The following is a 17,282-nucleotide window of genomic DNA, read 5'->3' as shown; positions in this document are numbered from 1 at the left end:
TCATTTAATTCATTCTGTGTTTGCACTAGAACGTGTGTTGAAATAGGAAAAGCAAGCTGAACAAGCCAAAACAATGACACCATGGGGGGGTTTGGCCAACTTGATGCTACACGTAGGGTTGCCACCCGGCCGGTATTTTACCAGCCTAGCCGGTAAAACACCTGCCAGGGCCAGTGTTACAAATTTACCTGTAATTTAGCTGCCGGTAAATCTTTACTACACCTAACCAAAGCCTGTGGCCTGCCCCCAAACTCACTGTTTTTTGCTGGCTTCTTGCCAATCGCCGTGCTGAGGCTCCGCCCACTTTGATGTCACAATCCGTCCCAACCAATCACGCGCCGTGGCTCTACCCCACGACCCATCCCCTTTGACGTCACGTCCCGCCCTTTTGTTCCCGCCCCCTCCACCGGCCGGTGGAACTTTTATTAAAAGGTGGCAACCCTAGCTACACAGGCCTACACCTCCCATAGCTTTTCCAAAGTCTGGCTATCCAAACATATGGTCAGATTCTACAGTATCTGATCAATTGGCCTTCCGAATAGTTTGCAATGAAATGAAAGTGCCACTAACATATTTACAGTCATATGAAAAAGTTTGGGAACCCCTCTCAGCCTGCATAATTATTTACTCCACTTTCAACAAAAAAGATAGATTTTAGTGAAGCAGTATTCAGTTGTATGAAATTAAATCAAATGTGAAAAACTGGCTGTGCAAAAATGTGATGATAGTATCCCTTTAGATATATAATCTCTCATAGAAAAGGTACATTTTCTTGGAATTATATCATAAGAATATACCTGTGCCCAACTTTATATACTATAATCTATTCTTCCAATCAATTTTTAATCAATTTAGCTTCTTTGTTCCCAAACTTAAATAGGGACTGACCATGAAATATGGCAAATGGTTAGAAGCAGGATGGCCCACCAAGAGTTGTTCTGGTATTCCTGATGGACCAGTCCAGGACTGTGCCTGTTTTGTAAGAGAAATGGACAGAAATCCTCGAAATGTAAAATGTGCAAAAGCGGGGAGATGGCCAATGAGGGTGAAACACACAGGATGGGGTTCGAGTATATGTGCAGTAAGCTCTATTGAAGCAAAGCCCTGTCATAGTTAATCTGGGGACTACTGTATATTGGAATGAAGTGTTAATCCTACCCCATACATCTCATTTCTGCAAGCCATTTACCCTGGACCTCTTCTCAGTCCCAAACAAGATCATTGAGTCTATGCTTAAAGGGATACTGTCATGGGAAAACGTTTTTTGTTTTTTTCCAAAACACATCAGTTAATAGTGCTGCTCCAGCAGACTTCTGCACTAAAATCCATTTTTCAAAAGAGCAAACAGATTTTTTTATATTCAATTTTGAAATCTGACATGGGGCTAGACATATTGTCAGTTTCTCAGCTGCCCCAGTCATGTTTTCCCATGACAGTATCCCTTTAATCTAAATGGAAACATTTCTTTCTGGAATAGAGGGCTCCAGATTAGCTTTCAAATTGGCCAGACTCATAGAGATGGTCATTTACTTTATAATTATTTGCCATGAGTGTATTCTTGTTTGACCCCCTAGTTTGGAGCCTTAACTGATACAGACTGACAGCCAAGTTCAGACATGTTGATGACAATGAGACTTAAACCAATGTTCTGCATTAGAACACAAGGACCCTATTTATAGGGAGAACTGGGTTGGACAAAAACTTACAGCATCTCTAACTTGGACTATTCTTGTCTGCTTACTTGCAACTATGGTTGCCACCTTTTTCCCTATTAATAACATTGGGATCAGCCATCATTTTTACCTGTAAAATACCGGCCAGGTGGCAATCCTACTTGCAACCCTTTTTATGTTCCCCATGCAGCCTTTTAAAGATATTTACAGATATGACTTCCCACCTATCATTATAAGAGTCACCTTTCTGGATTACTTCTTTCTAACTGTTTGCATACAGTGGAAGTGTGGTCCTAATAGTTAAAACTCAGTGCTATTACCACTTGATTGTTCTCACTTGCCGACTGTCCTACTTACAGCGGGAAAAATCTGATTCTGCAGAAAAATCTAATCAGGAAGCCTGTGCTGTCAAACGAATGGCAGACTTTTGCCTCTGATGCCGCACCAGGAATTCATTCTGTATGTACCAATGAATAAATTAAACTGGACGGTCCAACCTGGCCTCTTCCAGCTGTCTTTGAACTACAACCGCAGCATCCCAGGAAAGTATCCAGCTAAATGGCCACTGGTTGGACTTCCCTGCACCAGATCATTAACCTAGAATTTGCCTCAAAACGTGGCACTTCAGGTATAAGTTGGAGGATAATAATGAGAAAGAATCATCTTTAAGAATCCAGGTACACTTCCCGGGGGAACACAGCCTGCATTTGCAGATGAGAATAATATCAGCACTACAAGAAGAGTGTGGAAGCTCATCTCGCCGTCCCCAGACACTGTTCTCTTGTCCCTTTGTTTTACATGGGTTGTAAATCAATAGTGGTGAGGATCAGTAGTGCTGCCCACTTCCCCCTTCATTGTGGAACCACGTTGACATACGATTATACCATTGTCTTTCGTGTGTCAACAAGCAGTAGAAAAACCAGGAGACAAATAGTCTTTCCGTGTTCTGATACTTACATCTTTATCTCTCCTTTGGTCCCCCATGCATCAGAGCCATACGTTCATTGAATATTTGCTTATAGAAGTAGGGACGGGGTTTGAGTTGATCCGCCATGACAGGGAAAATTAGTCAACTTTGAATAGAGTTGGAGCAACTAAAGCTGCCATTTTGGGTCTCCAGTATATGAATGCTTGGGTCAAGTTTACAAATTGTATTTTGAAGTCACTATAGGTACTATAATTTTATTCCTTATGAAATACTCATTAAAACTACATTGTAGAAGGACTTTGGCTGAGTTGGGGGTGGCATGTGGGTGGTACATGGGCAGGGTCGCTCCTGACTTGAATTGTGCTGGGATCAGATCCAGTATTTACAGAGCATAAAAGACCTCATACTGTACAGTATGTGAGGTAGGGATCAGACCCAGTCAGTGGTGTATAGCTAACAAGAACCCCCCAGCCACACTCTTACCTGTGGTCAGATAAGTAGAGTGCAAGCTGGCACAGTTTGGATAGTGGGTGGGGTCAGGCAGGGAGTGGGTGGGGTCAGGGCAGAGAGTGGGTGGTGGCTGGAAGTGGGCAGGAGGTTCATCAGAGTGCCCTGGGCCCGGCACACTCCAGACTAGACCCAGCATTGTGAAGTATGTGGGGACATCAGACCTTATATTGTACAGTGTGTGTGCAAAAAGATCAAACCCTATGTTATACAATAAGCAGCACCACAGAACAGTCATTTCAGATTAGACCTGGGCTTGGCTGCTGATTCCTGCTGGGATTTGTAGTTCAGCAACACATCTGGAAGCCAATTGCTTGGCCGCTCCAGTGTTAGTGGCTTTCTTTAAGAAGTAGCTGTGACTCCATTTCTTTTCCTCCTCTACGTGGGCTTCATCCATCACTGAGCCTGCATTCTGCTGCCTTTTAATTTAACAGACTACGGACCAAGGAAAATAGAGTATCAGCAGAAAGAAGAAAAGAAAACGCCACCTTTCTCCCCCCACCTCCTTCCCATTTGTTTGTAACCTGAAGCATTAACGTGTTTAATGTCAGAAACCGTACAGCCACCAGGAGAAGTTTCCGAAGGCGAGTGCTTTCTGATCTTCGTTAAATATCTGCTCCTGGGGGACACGTTATTGGGTTTGACAACGTAAGAGCTGTTCTCTTTGTAAACTGCAGAAAAGCATGTTTGTGACAGGACTGCTAGCTAATTAGCCCCGCTCTCCTCACCCCCCGTCCATGGCTCCATTACAGAGAGATTGCCAGGCTCCCAGCTTACTCAGCGACTTCATCCCCGAGAAAGATGCTCCTTTCCTTGCTCTGATTAGATTAGCACCCGCTAGTCACCTGAGAAGAATCGAGGCCTAATTGTGAGCTAATGCTCTGAGATTTGGCCACGGTTCATCTGGGAAGTGGGTGGGGTCACATGACAAGACACGGAGACTGGGAAGTGTAGATGGCATGGGCAATGGTGTCCCCAGCCAAAGGGGCACTAAATTAAATTGTTTGTTATACAATGGACAGGTTACTGATGGCTGAATCTGACACGTTTCACTTTGCAAAAATTTGTGAAATAGCAAAATCAATGGGCGTTTTTTCACGTGACATTATTCAAACTGTGCAGCATTTTTATCTCATTATACATTAGTGGCTATGGGCTTTTTTTTTGCAGCAAAACATTTTGCTCATCCCTTGCCAGATTATATGTTATAGTCACAACCCTGTTTAGTATATTATCTATAGGCCATTCCAGCAGCTGTGAGGTTGCACTCCAATTGGAGAGATTGAGGTTATCATCCTTCAGTCTTGGGTGGTTTATACGGAGGAAGGGTTATATGGAGCAATAGAAGGAGTTATATGGAGCAATGGGAGGAGTTATAGAGAGGGTTATAGGGAAGGTTATATGGAGCAATAGGAGGAGTTATAGGGAGGGTTATATGGAGCAATAGGAGGAGTTATAGGGAGGGTTATATGGAGCAATAGGAGGAGTTATAGGGAGGGTTATATGGAGCAATAGGAGTTATAGGGAGCAGAAAGAAGACTCACAGGGTTTGAATACATTTTCTGTAATTAAATAAAATGCATTACTTTATTAAAGATGCTAAATTAAAATACTGATTAATACTGATATCCAGCTCTTCTTAAAGGGCTATAGAAGACTTTTATGTTGGTTAACTCACTGTGATTCAACCAACACTCCCTCTACTGGAAAAACAATATCACTGCAATGTCAAAGAACAAGCAACATGGTTTGTTTTTTTCTTGGTGATGTTCTAACAAGGGAAGGGATTGTATAAAATAGTACTGAATGTTTTTTATCTGTCTAGGGGAACCTGTCACCTGGGAAGATTATATGGATAACACTCACTCAATTGAAAGCTATAAAGGATATCAAGTAAATGATCAGTTATGTGATCACATAAAGGCACAAGGCTGCAGACTGTTATACGGAGAATGCGGAGTATCTCTCATGTATTATAAGGGATAATGTACACCCTACTGAAAATTATAAGGATATTAAAAGTCACTGAGGGGTTCTGTGACCATATAAAGGTACAAGGCTGCAGACTGAGTTATACAGGGAACTCTGAGTATCACTCATATATTATAAGGATTAATGTGCCCCCTACTGTAAATTATAAGGATATTAGAAGTCACTGGGGAGTTCTGTGACCATATAAAGACACAAGATCATAGGCCACAGGTCAGGGAACTCCCTGGTGGTGTCTTCCTTTCAGCTGTTAGTGGGATGGTAGAGGGTATAGTTTAATGACAGCTGCAAGAGCACAAGTTTGACATCCCTGTTATAATTATTAGGGGGAATCTATTAGTTCATTCAGCAACAGTTGAAATGCATGGAACATTTGTCAAAAAAAACTGTCAAAGATCCCTTTTATTCGGTTGGGACCCCCATATATTACAAAATTACCGTATAATTAATCTGATGCAAAGAAAATAACTTTGTATCCTATTGGATATTGTAACAACCCCTAATATTTCTCTTCTTGGCTCACCCCCTTCTCTAGTGCTCCATTTTTGAAGTTACATAGTAACATAGTAAGTTGGGTTGAAAAAAGACACACGTCCATCAAGTGTAACCTTTTAAGTCTATATATAACCTGCCTAACTGCCAGTTGATCCAGAGAAAGGCAACAAAACCCATTTGAAGCCTCTCCAATTTGCTTCAGAGGAGGAAAAATCCTTTTCGGACACCAGGATTGTAATTGGATCAGTCCATGGATCAACTTGTACTATGAGCTATCTCCCATAACCCCGTATTCCCTCACTTGCTAAAAAGCCATTCAACCCCTTCTTAAAGCTATCAACTTAACATGTTAGAGCAGGTGTAGGATCTATTATCCAGAAACATTTATCTTTACACAAAGATACAGTGCCTTGTGCATTTATGAACTAAGCTGGCACCAACACATGCTGATTACTAATGAATGCAGTTGTTTTTTTATGTTATCTTTTCTACTGTGCACAGTGTTCCAAAATCCACAAACCCCTAGTTCCCCAGCATTCCAAGAAAAATTTACCTAGGTGCCTGTATTGCCATTTAAGTGAAGAAACTGACACTTTAAAGTGTCTGCTCAACCCCTCCAGACTTGCATTTTGTGAGCCAATACTCTGTGCCCCGTAGCAGCACCCTAGTTGCCATAAATAGATGCTGTTTTTCTATATCAGTTTGTCTATGTGTAGATATAGCAGTTCCAATTCACATGTATAAATTGTAAATATACAGAGAAATACAGAGATGTACACATTAAGTACTGTCTATGACAAGCAACATGGTAGTTCACACTGAATATGAATATGAACATGCAAATATCCATACAGATATCCATGTACACAATAAGCTATATCATACTGATAAGGGAAAAATATGGCAGATCTGACACACTGACATATATAAATGCAAATACACTGAGCCGGAATATATTTTGTGCATACAATACCGGACTTTTTTAAGGGGAAAATATGGCAATTTAATGCCTAGGTATAAATACAAATACAATGCGGGATGTGCAGAATGTTTTGTGCATGTCATAAGCTATAACTTCATATTGTACTGTCTATGCAAAATAACATAGTAATTCCCACGTATATGTATAAATGCAAACGGACACGGACAAAGGGTTCTGTGCATGTAATAAACAGTGAATTTATATTTCTCTAAGGGGGATAATTGAAAATGAGACAATTCTGTAAATTATGATCTGGTTTCCTGCTACCAGCAAACCCGACACAGCAGATATAAATTAGTATATAAAGCGGCCAATAAACTGCTCGCTAGCCTATCTCCTATAGATTAGAGCAGTTTATTAGTTGGTGGGTAATATTATATACTATAAATGTTGGCATGCACAATGATGCCTAATTCTGTTCCTCCATGGAAACAGTTAAATAAAAACATTAATAAAACTGTAGCTTGTTGTTTAGCTAGGACATGTCCACCAACCTGCAGTTCTACATACAGTTAATCTATACGATTATTCTGCGATTTAGCCCATCATATCCCTATGAAATAAAGCATCACAAAACCTCAGTAGCAATTTATATACAGAAAAAACAAAAAGCTGTGTTCCCCTTCCCCGAGAGGAGAGTTTTTGCTTGCATTTTAACCCTTCACTAGCCTTGCCTGGAGGGAACCACGATCAAATAAAAAACCACAGCCGTTTTGCAAACTGTTAACTCAAAATCTATTTTATCTGTAGCTTTAATTCGAAGCTGTCGATGCAGCGGGTAATTCAGAATATAAATAATCAACGAGGTCGAAACCTATTTAAACAACTGAACAGCGTAGCAGGGAATGATTTGTAAGGGGGCTGATGGGAAAGGGAACTGGTATGGGGTTTTTAGACACTCTAACAGGGACTAATTGAAATACGCAAAGGGTTTCGTATAAGCAAACGAGGAGGAAAGGTCACGAAGTTCATTAAAAAAAAAAAACCTTTAAAATATATATATTCAGAGTGCTTTTAATGTCTTGCACTATGACCTTTCCTGCAATAAAAGCTTCACTGTGATAGGGATAAGCAGCGGCTAGATTGTCAGCTCTTCAGCCCAGTTACATTTTGATCATTGTTTTCTTGTCTCTCTAGCATTAATACATGAGATAATAATCCACCCTGAATTCTTTAGTATAACTCACAATTACGGGAAATTGCAACAAATCCTACGCACAGCAGCATGCAGCATCACTATATCAAAATTATATTTAAAGAATTCATTTTGAAAAAGTGAACCTACCAGTCCTGATGCCAGATTACGGATCTTCTTTCATTATTATTATGAAATTATTCATTTATGTGAATGGGGGGGGTTTCGGCTGAACCTCTGTGCAGAGCAGATCTGATGGGACTGAAGAGAAGAGGAGAATATTTCTGTATTTAAGACTTTAGCAAGCCAAAACTGCAAAGTGTTAGGGAGTTCCCCCCTCTCTTTATTAACTTCAAGAAATCGTGGGCAGCTTTGGCCATTAATTTAAAGGAGCAGAGCTCAACACTTTTCTTTCTGAATCCCACTCGAAGGCTGTTAGATGATTAACTACTCTGGTCTTTTGTGGCAAAAGTCACAGCCAGACTCAGCACAGTCTGCTGATTTGGGGGGGGGGGGCGAAATAAAAACCATCCCTGCGGTATCAGATCCACCTTTATTTTAACTGAACGGGTAGATTTACATCTTTAATAATCTTTTCAAGTCTTTTGAATTCTAATTCTGCCAATGCTAAACCTTAACCCTCTACTCTCCTCCTCACCAACGTACGACCTTTCCATTTGCTTTAGAGATCTGTATTATGAGTTTAATTTTTATATCATTTTATTTTTGCCTGGGCACAACAAAATACAGCAGCTTTATATTTTAATTGTCAGCTCAAGCGTTTCCCATCCCACCCCCCCTTCCCCTTTGCAACTTCAAGACATTTACAACAGCCTTAAGAATATATTACAGTAACAGCATGCTCTTTTAAATGGTTTTTAATAATCAATAAACCATTTCACAGTAGACGCCATCTATTAGAATATAAATATTTCTCAAGGATCAAAGTTAATATCCATTACCATGCCTGCAGATCAGGATTCAGCATGTATTTGTGCCTGGCAAACATGTTAGAATTATTTTTAAACCGTGCCTCGAAATTAATTTAGCAGCATACGTGGTCCATTAAGGATGAGAGTAGGCTGATTCATTGATACAGTTTGTTCCATTTCCAAAATGGGATTCATTCATGCTGTATAAAATATACCCATATAAAATATACCCATATTCATTTCCAATGTCCTGTGACAAGGGTTTTAATTGCCCAACATTTCCCCCTTTCATATCCTCCAAAAATGGTGCATTCCAATACATCTGTGACTTTTTTAAGGGGAAATGAATTCCTCCAAGCAAATTTCCCATGTGTAAGACTTCGTAGCATTCTATAGTTTCATGGGGGGGGGGGGCTGTGCCCCCCTCTCCCTCCCTGTAGCCAAATGTCCCCAAAAAAACGTTTCTGAGAAAAGAAAGAAGAAGAAGAAAAAAGAAACTGCTGATCTACAATTTTCATTGTCTGGGAAGAGAAGGGGTTAAAGTTCCTACCCTTGGAAGGTTCTCATTCAAATAAGTATTGATTGCGACTTTTATTATCTGCACTTGGAGACTCGTGTGTGTATATATGTATATATCTATCTATCTATCTATATATATATATATATATTAGGGATGCACCGAATCCAGGATTCGGCCTTTTTCAGAAGGATTCGGATTCGAATCCTTCTGCCTGGCCGAACCGAATCCTAATTTGCATATGCAAATTAGGGGCGGGGAGGGAAATTGCGTGACTTTTTGTCAGAAAACAAGGAAGTAAAAATGTTTTCCCCTTCCCACCCCTAATTTGCATATGCAAATTAGGGTTCGGTTCGGTATTCGGACGAATCTTTCACAAAGGATTCGGGGGTTCGGCCGAATCCAAAAAGTGGATTTGGTGCATCCCTATATATATATATATATATATATATATATATATATATATATATATATATATATATATATACACATACATATAAAATGCTCGGGACCTGTGGTTTTGTGGATACGGGATCTTTCCGTAATTTGGATCTTTTTGCCTTGTCTACTAGAAAATCATATCAACATTAAAGTAACCAAACAGGCTGGCTTTGCCTCCAATATGGATCTTAGTTTGGATCAAGTACAAGGTACTGTTTTATGATTACAGAGAAAAAGAAAATGATTTAAAAAAATTTTTGGGATAAAATGGAGTCTATGGAAGCCAACCTTTCCATAATTCAGAGCTTTCTGGATAACGGGTTTCCGGATAATGGATCCCATACCTATAGATCATTTGTAAAGAAATATGCGTATCATCTTCTAGACCTCAGATTAGATAAGGGTGCATGTATATGTGTCTGTGTATTTATCTATATCATCTATATATCTATGCATAAAAGAAAAGCACAGTCAAGCTGCAGCATTACATCCCGACATGCAAAGACATGCACATACCTCGGACAGGTTTGCACTGAAGTCTCCTTAAATTAAAAGTATTCATGGAAGTCCCTTAAGGTTCCGTCTCTGTCACTCAGTTTCCGTCACTATTGGAATTTTTTTTTTTTTTCGGTTCTGGGGGGGGGGGAAGCATTAAAAAAAATTCTTGCCTATTCATTTTTCCATTATGCTTTCCCAGTCGTGTCCACTTGGGGGCACCATTTGTATCTGTTTTGAGCTCCGGAGAATGTTTTCCCAGCAGCTTTCTCGCCACTTGGTTGCGAAATACTAGACAAAAGCAAAAGAAGTTGTTTATGAAAGCATAACAAAAAGCGACAGCGATTTAGTGTATTGGGGAGCAGGTCTAGACTGGGAGTCAAAATAGGCCCTGGCATTTCAAGTACAGAGAGAGAGAGGTCCAATCAACTCCCCACCAGCCCATTAAATAGTGACTTTCTATGGCATCTTATGGCAGCCCCTCTGGCATTTGCCAGAACCCGCAGATTGTCAGTCCGGGCCTGTTGGGGAGTCAGAAGCTACATTAGGCGGGTGTGGGGGTTCAGTACCAGTTTTACACAGTCAGGGACGCCACGCTATGGACCTTTGCTTTTTAAACTGAGATTTTTGATGAATTTGCCCTTCAAACAGAGGCAGGGTGTTCCTATGGTGGGCACTGAAGCAATATATAATATTACAATCAATATGATAAATCTATTTATACATATATACACTATTCTAGGCTCACAATTGACTCTACAAATCCAGAGAGACATGCAGACACACAGAAGACATACCTACATGATACACATATATAAGGTGGATGACATATAATAGTGCGTTACATTGATCAAGTACACTTGAGTGGCAACTGAGCTTGCAATCTAAAACATTTGCATTTCTTATGATCCAAGGGATTGGCTCTTCCACGTGTGATTAACCTCTTTGTAACCAGAAGGCTCTTTTCCCCCTGGCACTTATAGGTTTTTAATACTTATACATTAAGGGGGGGAGGTTTTTTTGGGCGGGGGGGGGGTATATAAATTAACCCTGTAACCTCCCAGACTAAAGGAAAAGTTAGTGAGCGGGGGTTGCTCTATGAATAAATGATTAGGGCAGGAGAAGGGATTTTTAAAAGGATATGCGATAATTCGTACATATTGACGCGGCAGAATTTCTATAGAGAGTGAAGGCTTCCCGTAGCATTGCCTGGTCTTGTCCAGCAAAGGTTTGTGTCAGCTGACTTTCTTCTCTCTGTCACATTCTCCCCCCATTCCTCTTTCCCTGTCCCTATTATGCTAATCTCGTACAGGCTATTGGTCAGTCAGGACTTGGCTCCTCCCACTTCTGGAGGCAAGGCATATAAGTAGCAGGCAGGCAGTGGCAAGCACAGATGATAACCAGAGCCAAACACTATTCAGTCCTCGCAGTGAGAGACAGATGCCGAGGTCCTGTCTGCCTCCTCTTCCAGCCCAAGAAAGTTCCCTGAGTTCCCCCCTCTCTTGTTCTTCCTCTGGATCTTACAGGAGAAAAGGCAGCAGAAGCCACAGCCCTGGGACTCAGAGAAGTGAGGGGAAGAGGAGGAGAGAGACATCTGAATTGGGACAGTTCCAAGAATGAAAGCGGCGCTGTAACCCTTGCACAGAGGACACCTACAAAGTAGCAAAGAATTCTCTGCAAAGGGAACAGACACAAAGTCGCTGCCAGCGGGAGAGATAGACAGTAGCGCGGAGTTCTCTGCACACCTCCAGTTTGCCGGTCCGGGGAGCAGAAGTGACAGTTGGTGCCGGGCTCCTTGTGCTTCGGCGGCACCTCAGGGTGCAGGAGTGAAGGGAGGGAGAGCGCAGTATGGCTGGAGAGTTGCCCATTGCTACACCACTGCCCACCAGCCCGCTAGCCATGGAGTACCTCAACGACTTCGACCTGATGAAGTTTGATGTGAAGAAGGAGCCACTGGGAGGGAGGCCAGATCGGGCGATAAGGCAGTGCAACCGCTTACAGCCCACCGGCTCCGTGTCCTCCACCCCCATCAGCACCCCGTGCAGCTCCGTGCCCTCCTCCCCCAGCTTCAGCCCCACCGAGCACAAGACTCACCTGGATGACCTGTACTGGATGTCCAGCAGTAGCTACCAGCACGTCAGCCCTGAGGCGCTCAACCTCACCCCGGAGGACGCAGTAGAAGCCCTTATTGGGCAGCACCAAATGCCCCCTCAGCTGCAAGGCTACGAGAGCTTCAGGGCTCACCATCATCATCATCACCAGAACCAGCATCAGTATCAGGGCGTCCACCACGAGGAAATGGGGCTCCCCCATCACCACCCGCACCATCACCAACACCAGCACCACCAGACATCTCCCAGCCCATCCGGCTCCTCCAGCTCCTCCCAGCAGCTCCACCACCAGCAGCAGCACTCCAGCTCCAGCGCAGTGGAAGACAGGTTCTCCGACGACCAGCTCGTCTCCATGACTGTCCGGGAGCTCAACCGACATCTGAGGGGCTTCACCAAGGACGATGTGATCCGCCTGAAACAGAAGCGACGGACCCTAAAGAACAGGGGGTACGCCCAGTCGTGCAGGTACAAGCGAGTGCAGCAGAAACATAACTTGGAGGGAGAGAAGACCCAACTGGTTCAGCAGGTGGAGCAGCTGAAGCAAGAGGTGAGCCGATTGGCCAGGGAGAGGGATGCCTACAAGATCAAGTGCGAGAAACTGGCCAACAACAACAGCAGCAACTTCAGAGAGGCTGGTTCCACCAGTGACAACCCATCATCCCCAGAGTTCTTCATGTGAGTGTGTCCCACAGCCAAACCCCAAGTCTACTCCATCTGCCAAACCCCAAGTCTACTCCATCTGCCAAACCCCAAGTCTACTCCATCTGCATAGGCTTCACTTTCATCAACTCCAGTGAGCACCCACTCTCTTGTTTTATAGACTAGTCTTTTGGGGTTGGGGGCAAGAGAGGGAGTGAAACCATTGATTCACTCAAGGAGTATTCAAGATGCTTCTCCCTCTCTCCTTGTTTGAGGGGGGGGGAGGGGGCGCATATCAACTTCTTTCTGGGGGTCTGGGAAGGTGAAGTGACTTCTAACCCCACCAAAGACTGTGCTGGACGGTTGACACTGCCACTTTGGAGACAAACTGAATGAACAATATATGCAGATTTGTTTTTTTTTTATATATTGCAGTAACATTAGCCTAAATCCTCACACTCATGAATACAGGTGGGGCATTAGGGCACCCTCCCCTTTTTTGGTTTTATTGCCTGCTTGATTATCTAGAAAATATTACAAAAAAAAACTGCATTCAAATATTACTCCTGCATGCTGGACATGTATGGTAATACTTTCTATTTTGTATCACGATATCGTTTTAACCCTGAGCATGCTGCCTCTTCTCCTCTTCTTCTTGTGCCACATCTTCTATTCTTTCTGCTGCTCAGAGGTGTCTTTAATTCCAGGCCGCTTGCAACTTCACTTCCAATGTAAAATAGTGCAGCTTCCCCCCCCCATTCCCATCATTTCATATAGCGAAATGCCTTTCATACATTTTAAATAAAAACGGGCATTTTTATTGAAATTGAAAATCAACCATCAGCATTTTTTTTAGAACCCCTCATATTTAGTTGCCATTAACCCTTTGGCGATATTTTTCTGATTAAATTAAAAAAACAAAACAACTCCCCAGATACTTGCAATTTTCTCTCTCTCTCAGGAACAAAGAATGGCTTTAACCCCTTGGGTGCCAGAGCCATCTTTAAGTGTATCTCGCTGCAAGAGATGTCCCTGCCCTCAGAAGGTGGGTAGAAACCTTTGCCAACACCAGGCCTGTAGGCATTTTTGGGGGGGGGGCTGCATATAAAGGGTTAATGTTTTACAAGTGTAGAAATGGCAACATTTCTCCTTACCATAAACACTGGCATCTGACTTTAATTTTTGCTGACACCTGAACAGTCCAAAGCTGCAGGCACCTAGTGCTGTGACAGCTGAAATGGTGACTTATATAGATACTAAATGCTTTCTATCAACCCTGCTAGCAGCATTCCGCGTCACGCTGTTTATTCGCAGCTACACCGTGGATTTTACTTCCTTTACTTTCCCTCTCCCCCCCCCCCACGCTCAGATTATTTATACTGTCTATGTAGCAGATTTTGTATGGAGCCGGGTGCTGTTTAGTTGAAATTTTTCTGCAGGTCAGTTAAAAAGCGAAACGCGTTGGCATACAGCATACCAAAATGAAAACTTTTTTTTTTTTGTTAAATGCATTTATTTCTCTTTTTTTTTTGGGCACTGCTGGTGCAGATGCATTTTATGGTTTTATTTTAGTATATAAGTTAATGGTAATAAAAAAAATATAGTTTGGGCAGCACGGCGCTTGCAGTCTTTCAAAAAAAAATTTTGGTATTTTCTGTCATGCCTCAATGATCTTTGTTTATTTTTTTTTTTTTTTTAATTTTGTATTTTCCTGATTCAACTGTGTTGAAATCACGTCTGCAAGCAGCAGGGAGTTGTTTTTATTCCATGTCACGTTCAGAAGGGAAAAAAATTCAAATCCTGCTTCTCTTTAAAAAAAAAAAAAAAAAAAAACAACTCCAAAAAATAACTGGTCTATTGTAGTTTTATTCAGACTGGATTCTGTTTTTATGTTAACAAAATTGTTTCCTATTTTGCTTATTAAAACAATTGAAAATGGATTTTGTTGCCAAGACTTGTCCTTTATTTCTGGTTACTGTGCGTTATGGTGTAATTGGTCCCCGACGCGTTTCGCAGCCACCTGTTGGAGACATTCCCAACCAATACGTTGTTGGAAAAATTGAATGGGGGTTATCATTTATATATTATTGATTAACGAGGCCTCAGTTGTATTTGCTGCACTAACATAAAGCGACAAGCTTTGTGTGACTGGAGCACATTTTGTACTGTTCTGTAATGAGGGACGAGTCCAGGGTCCAGGGTATCCTACCATAAAGTAATCTCTTGGCCTTTGGACTCTATTTAAATAATCATTTACACGCTTCGTCACATCATAAACGCATGCAGTACAGCCGTGTAACACACTCCAGCCGCCTTCATTTATGGCTTATTATCTCTGTTAGCACTGCACAGCTTTACACATTTTTTTTTCGAAGACAGACGTTGCTCATGTTCCTGGCCGGTATTAAAAAAATATTCCAGAAATTCTTGGTTATTAATATTATTTTCCAACTCAGTTCACTCTTTGTTTTTTTCCTTTTGCCTGTTTAGAAACTCATTTTGCTCTCCCATAGGTTACAGCTACAGAACGCAGAAGGTTGGGAGATGCTCCCTTAAAATAAGCGCCGCTCCCTAAGAAATAACAGAAGGGGAAGTGGCACTAGGGTTCTAAAAGAATTCACTTTTTTTGTTTTAAAGGGCAACAGCAGGTGCTTGGACCTGTCCATAGGAATTCTAGCTCCCTTTAAGCTGTAGATACAGTCTGTGTGTTTTTATAAAGGTATTTGTTTAACTAAAGGTACAGTATTTCTATCGTTCCATCTATGTCTATGGATATAGATCTACCCAACTAAGTGTAGGGACATGACCGTTAGAACTTAAACCTCCAACAAATGGAATTCATTGCACAAATTTATTTTTGTACTTTTTTTACCCAAAATTCTTGCATAGATAATGAAACATTTTTGGTTCTTAATGCATTTATTTGTACCTTTTTTTTACTCAAAATTCCCGCAGAGATAATGGGTGCTTTTACCAGGGTGTGTTTAACACTTTCCTACCCTACCAGAGAGGGTAAGTTATTTAGTGTCCTGTAACACAGCGCAGGCCTGGCTGGCAATGAATGGCGTGTGTTTTATTTGGCCATGATCAGTGACGCACAGTATTGTGGGAGCTGCCATAGTGTATTGCTGTCTCCTCATGCATGCATTGAATCAATCTCTGGATTAATGCTGAACAACAACATAAAAAAAGGCAAAATCTAAAAGAAATGTGGCTTTGAGAAGGAATTACGGGCATATTCCCCTGCTCCCCTCCCCTTTGCTGTTGGTGCTGGGTGCTTCCATAAGTCCAGTTCAAGGTTCAGAGTTTATGTCTTGCAGAAAGAGCAGAGAGCACGTCACCGTGCTATGATACTCTCTAAAACATTTCCTTTAACGGCTATGAAAAAACACATGTAAAGTTGCCCTTCCAGAAAGACAGACACTGGGAAATGCCCATTGGCTTCTTGCGGTGCATAAGGGTTAACATCTTGTTTCACTGCATTGCAAAAGTTGCAGCTGATAGTAACATGTTACATTCGATTTCATCTGGTGGGAGGTTTTGCAAAAGGGGCTTGCAATCTAGCTCTTATACTGCTGTGTGTTGCCCTAATGCAGCGTTGTTTTTAGGGATACACCGAATCCACTGTTTTGCATTTGGCCGAACTCCTGAATCCTTTGCGAAAGAAAACTGAATCTGGATCCTAAATTGCATATGCAAATTAGGGATGGGAAGGGGAAAACATTTTTACTTGTTTTGTGACAAAAAGTCATGCGATTTCCCTCCCGCCTCTAATTTGCCAATTAGAATTCGGTTCGCTGCGCAGAAAGATTCGGCCACATCTGAATCCTGCTGAAAAAGGCTGAATCCTGGCCAAATCCCAAACAGAATCCTGGATTCAGTGTATACCTAGTTGTTTTACCAACTATTGCCCAGTTGTTATCTCTATTGATGCAGAGGTGCCTTTATAGGGTTAACCCCCTCCACATGGTTAACCCTCTAAAGGCACCTCTGCATCAGAATCCCTTGTCCATTTTAAGGATAACATGTTTCCAATTATTCTATGGGAAAAGCGCAGCAGTCTGTCCTTACACTGTGAGAATATAATCGCATTTTGGGCCGTGTACAGTGCCGTATACTATATAGAGGGTGCATTTGTGATTTGCTCTTTCTTTGGATACAAATACCCACTGCCTGAAGTATATTAGACTTGTAAATTAGTATCACATATAACATGCATAATTTCCTACCAAGTATATTGCTATGAGCTTTCACTTTTGTAATATCACAACATTATTACGTCACATTGTGACATCATATAATGCATGAGAATAATGTACCTCTATTCAATACATACGTGACTCTTCGGCTCTTGTTAAATTAGAACTTGCACCATTCTCTAAGAGCACCTGGCTTTTGGGGCATTCATGAATATATCCGTATGTTGCTCCTGTGCATT

At 41.7% G+C, this 17,282-nt stretch overlaps 1 protein-coding gene and 1 long non-coding RNA gene across 2 annotated transcripts; one reads left to right on the top strand and one right to left on the bottom strand.

Annotated features, from left to right (window-relative positions):
• Positions 1-3,461: 3,461 nt before the first annotated feature.
• Positions 3,462-10,527, bottom strand: LOC121398841. Its single transcript, XR_005964544.1, has 3 exons — positions 10,116-10,527; positions 7,860-7,970; positions 3,462-3,543 (listed from the first exon to the last, which is right to left on the bottom strand). It is a non-coding gene; the product is annotated as an uncharacterized LOC121398841 (long non-coding RNA).
• A 969-nt stretch (positions 10,528-11,496) lies between these two features.
• Positions 11,497-14,784, top strand: mafb.S (v-maf avian musculoaponeurotic fibrosarcoma oncogene homolog B S homeolog). Its single transcript, NM_001090383.1, is given in 1 exon segment — positions 11,497-14,784. A coding segment is annotated over 1 exon segment (942 nt). The 5' UTR covers positions 11,497-11,942; the 3' UTR covers positions 12,885-14,784.
• The last annotated feature ends 2,498 nt before the right edge of the window (positions 14,785-17,282 follow it).

The sequence above is a fragment of the Xenopus laevis genome, chromosome 9_10S (genome assembly GCF_017654675.1).
Source record: "Xenopus laevis strain J_2021 chromosome 9_10S, Xenopus_laevis_v10.1, whole genome shotgun sequence".
In the NCBI taxonomy this organism is placed as follows: domain Eukaryota; kingdom Metazoa; phylum Chordata; class Amphibia; order Anura; family Pipidae; genus Xenopus; species Xenopus laevis.
This window is presented reverse-complemented; position numbering and strand designations above follow the sequence as displayed.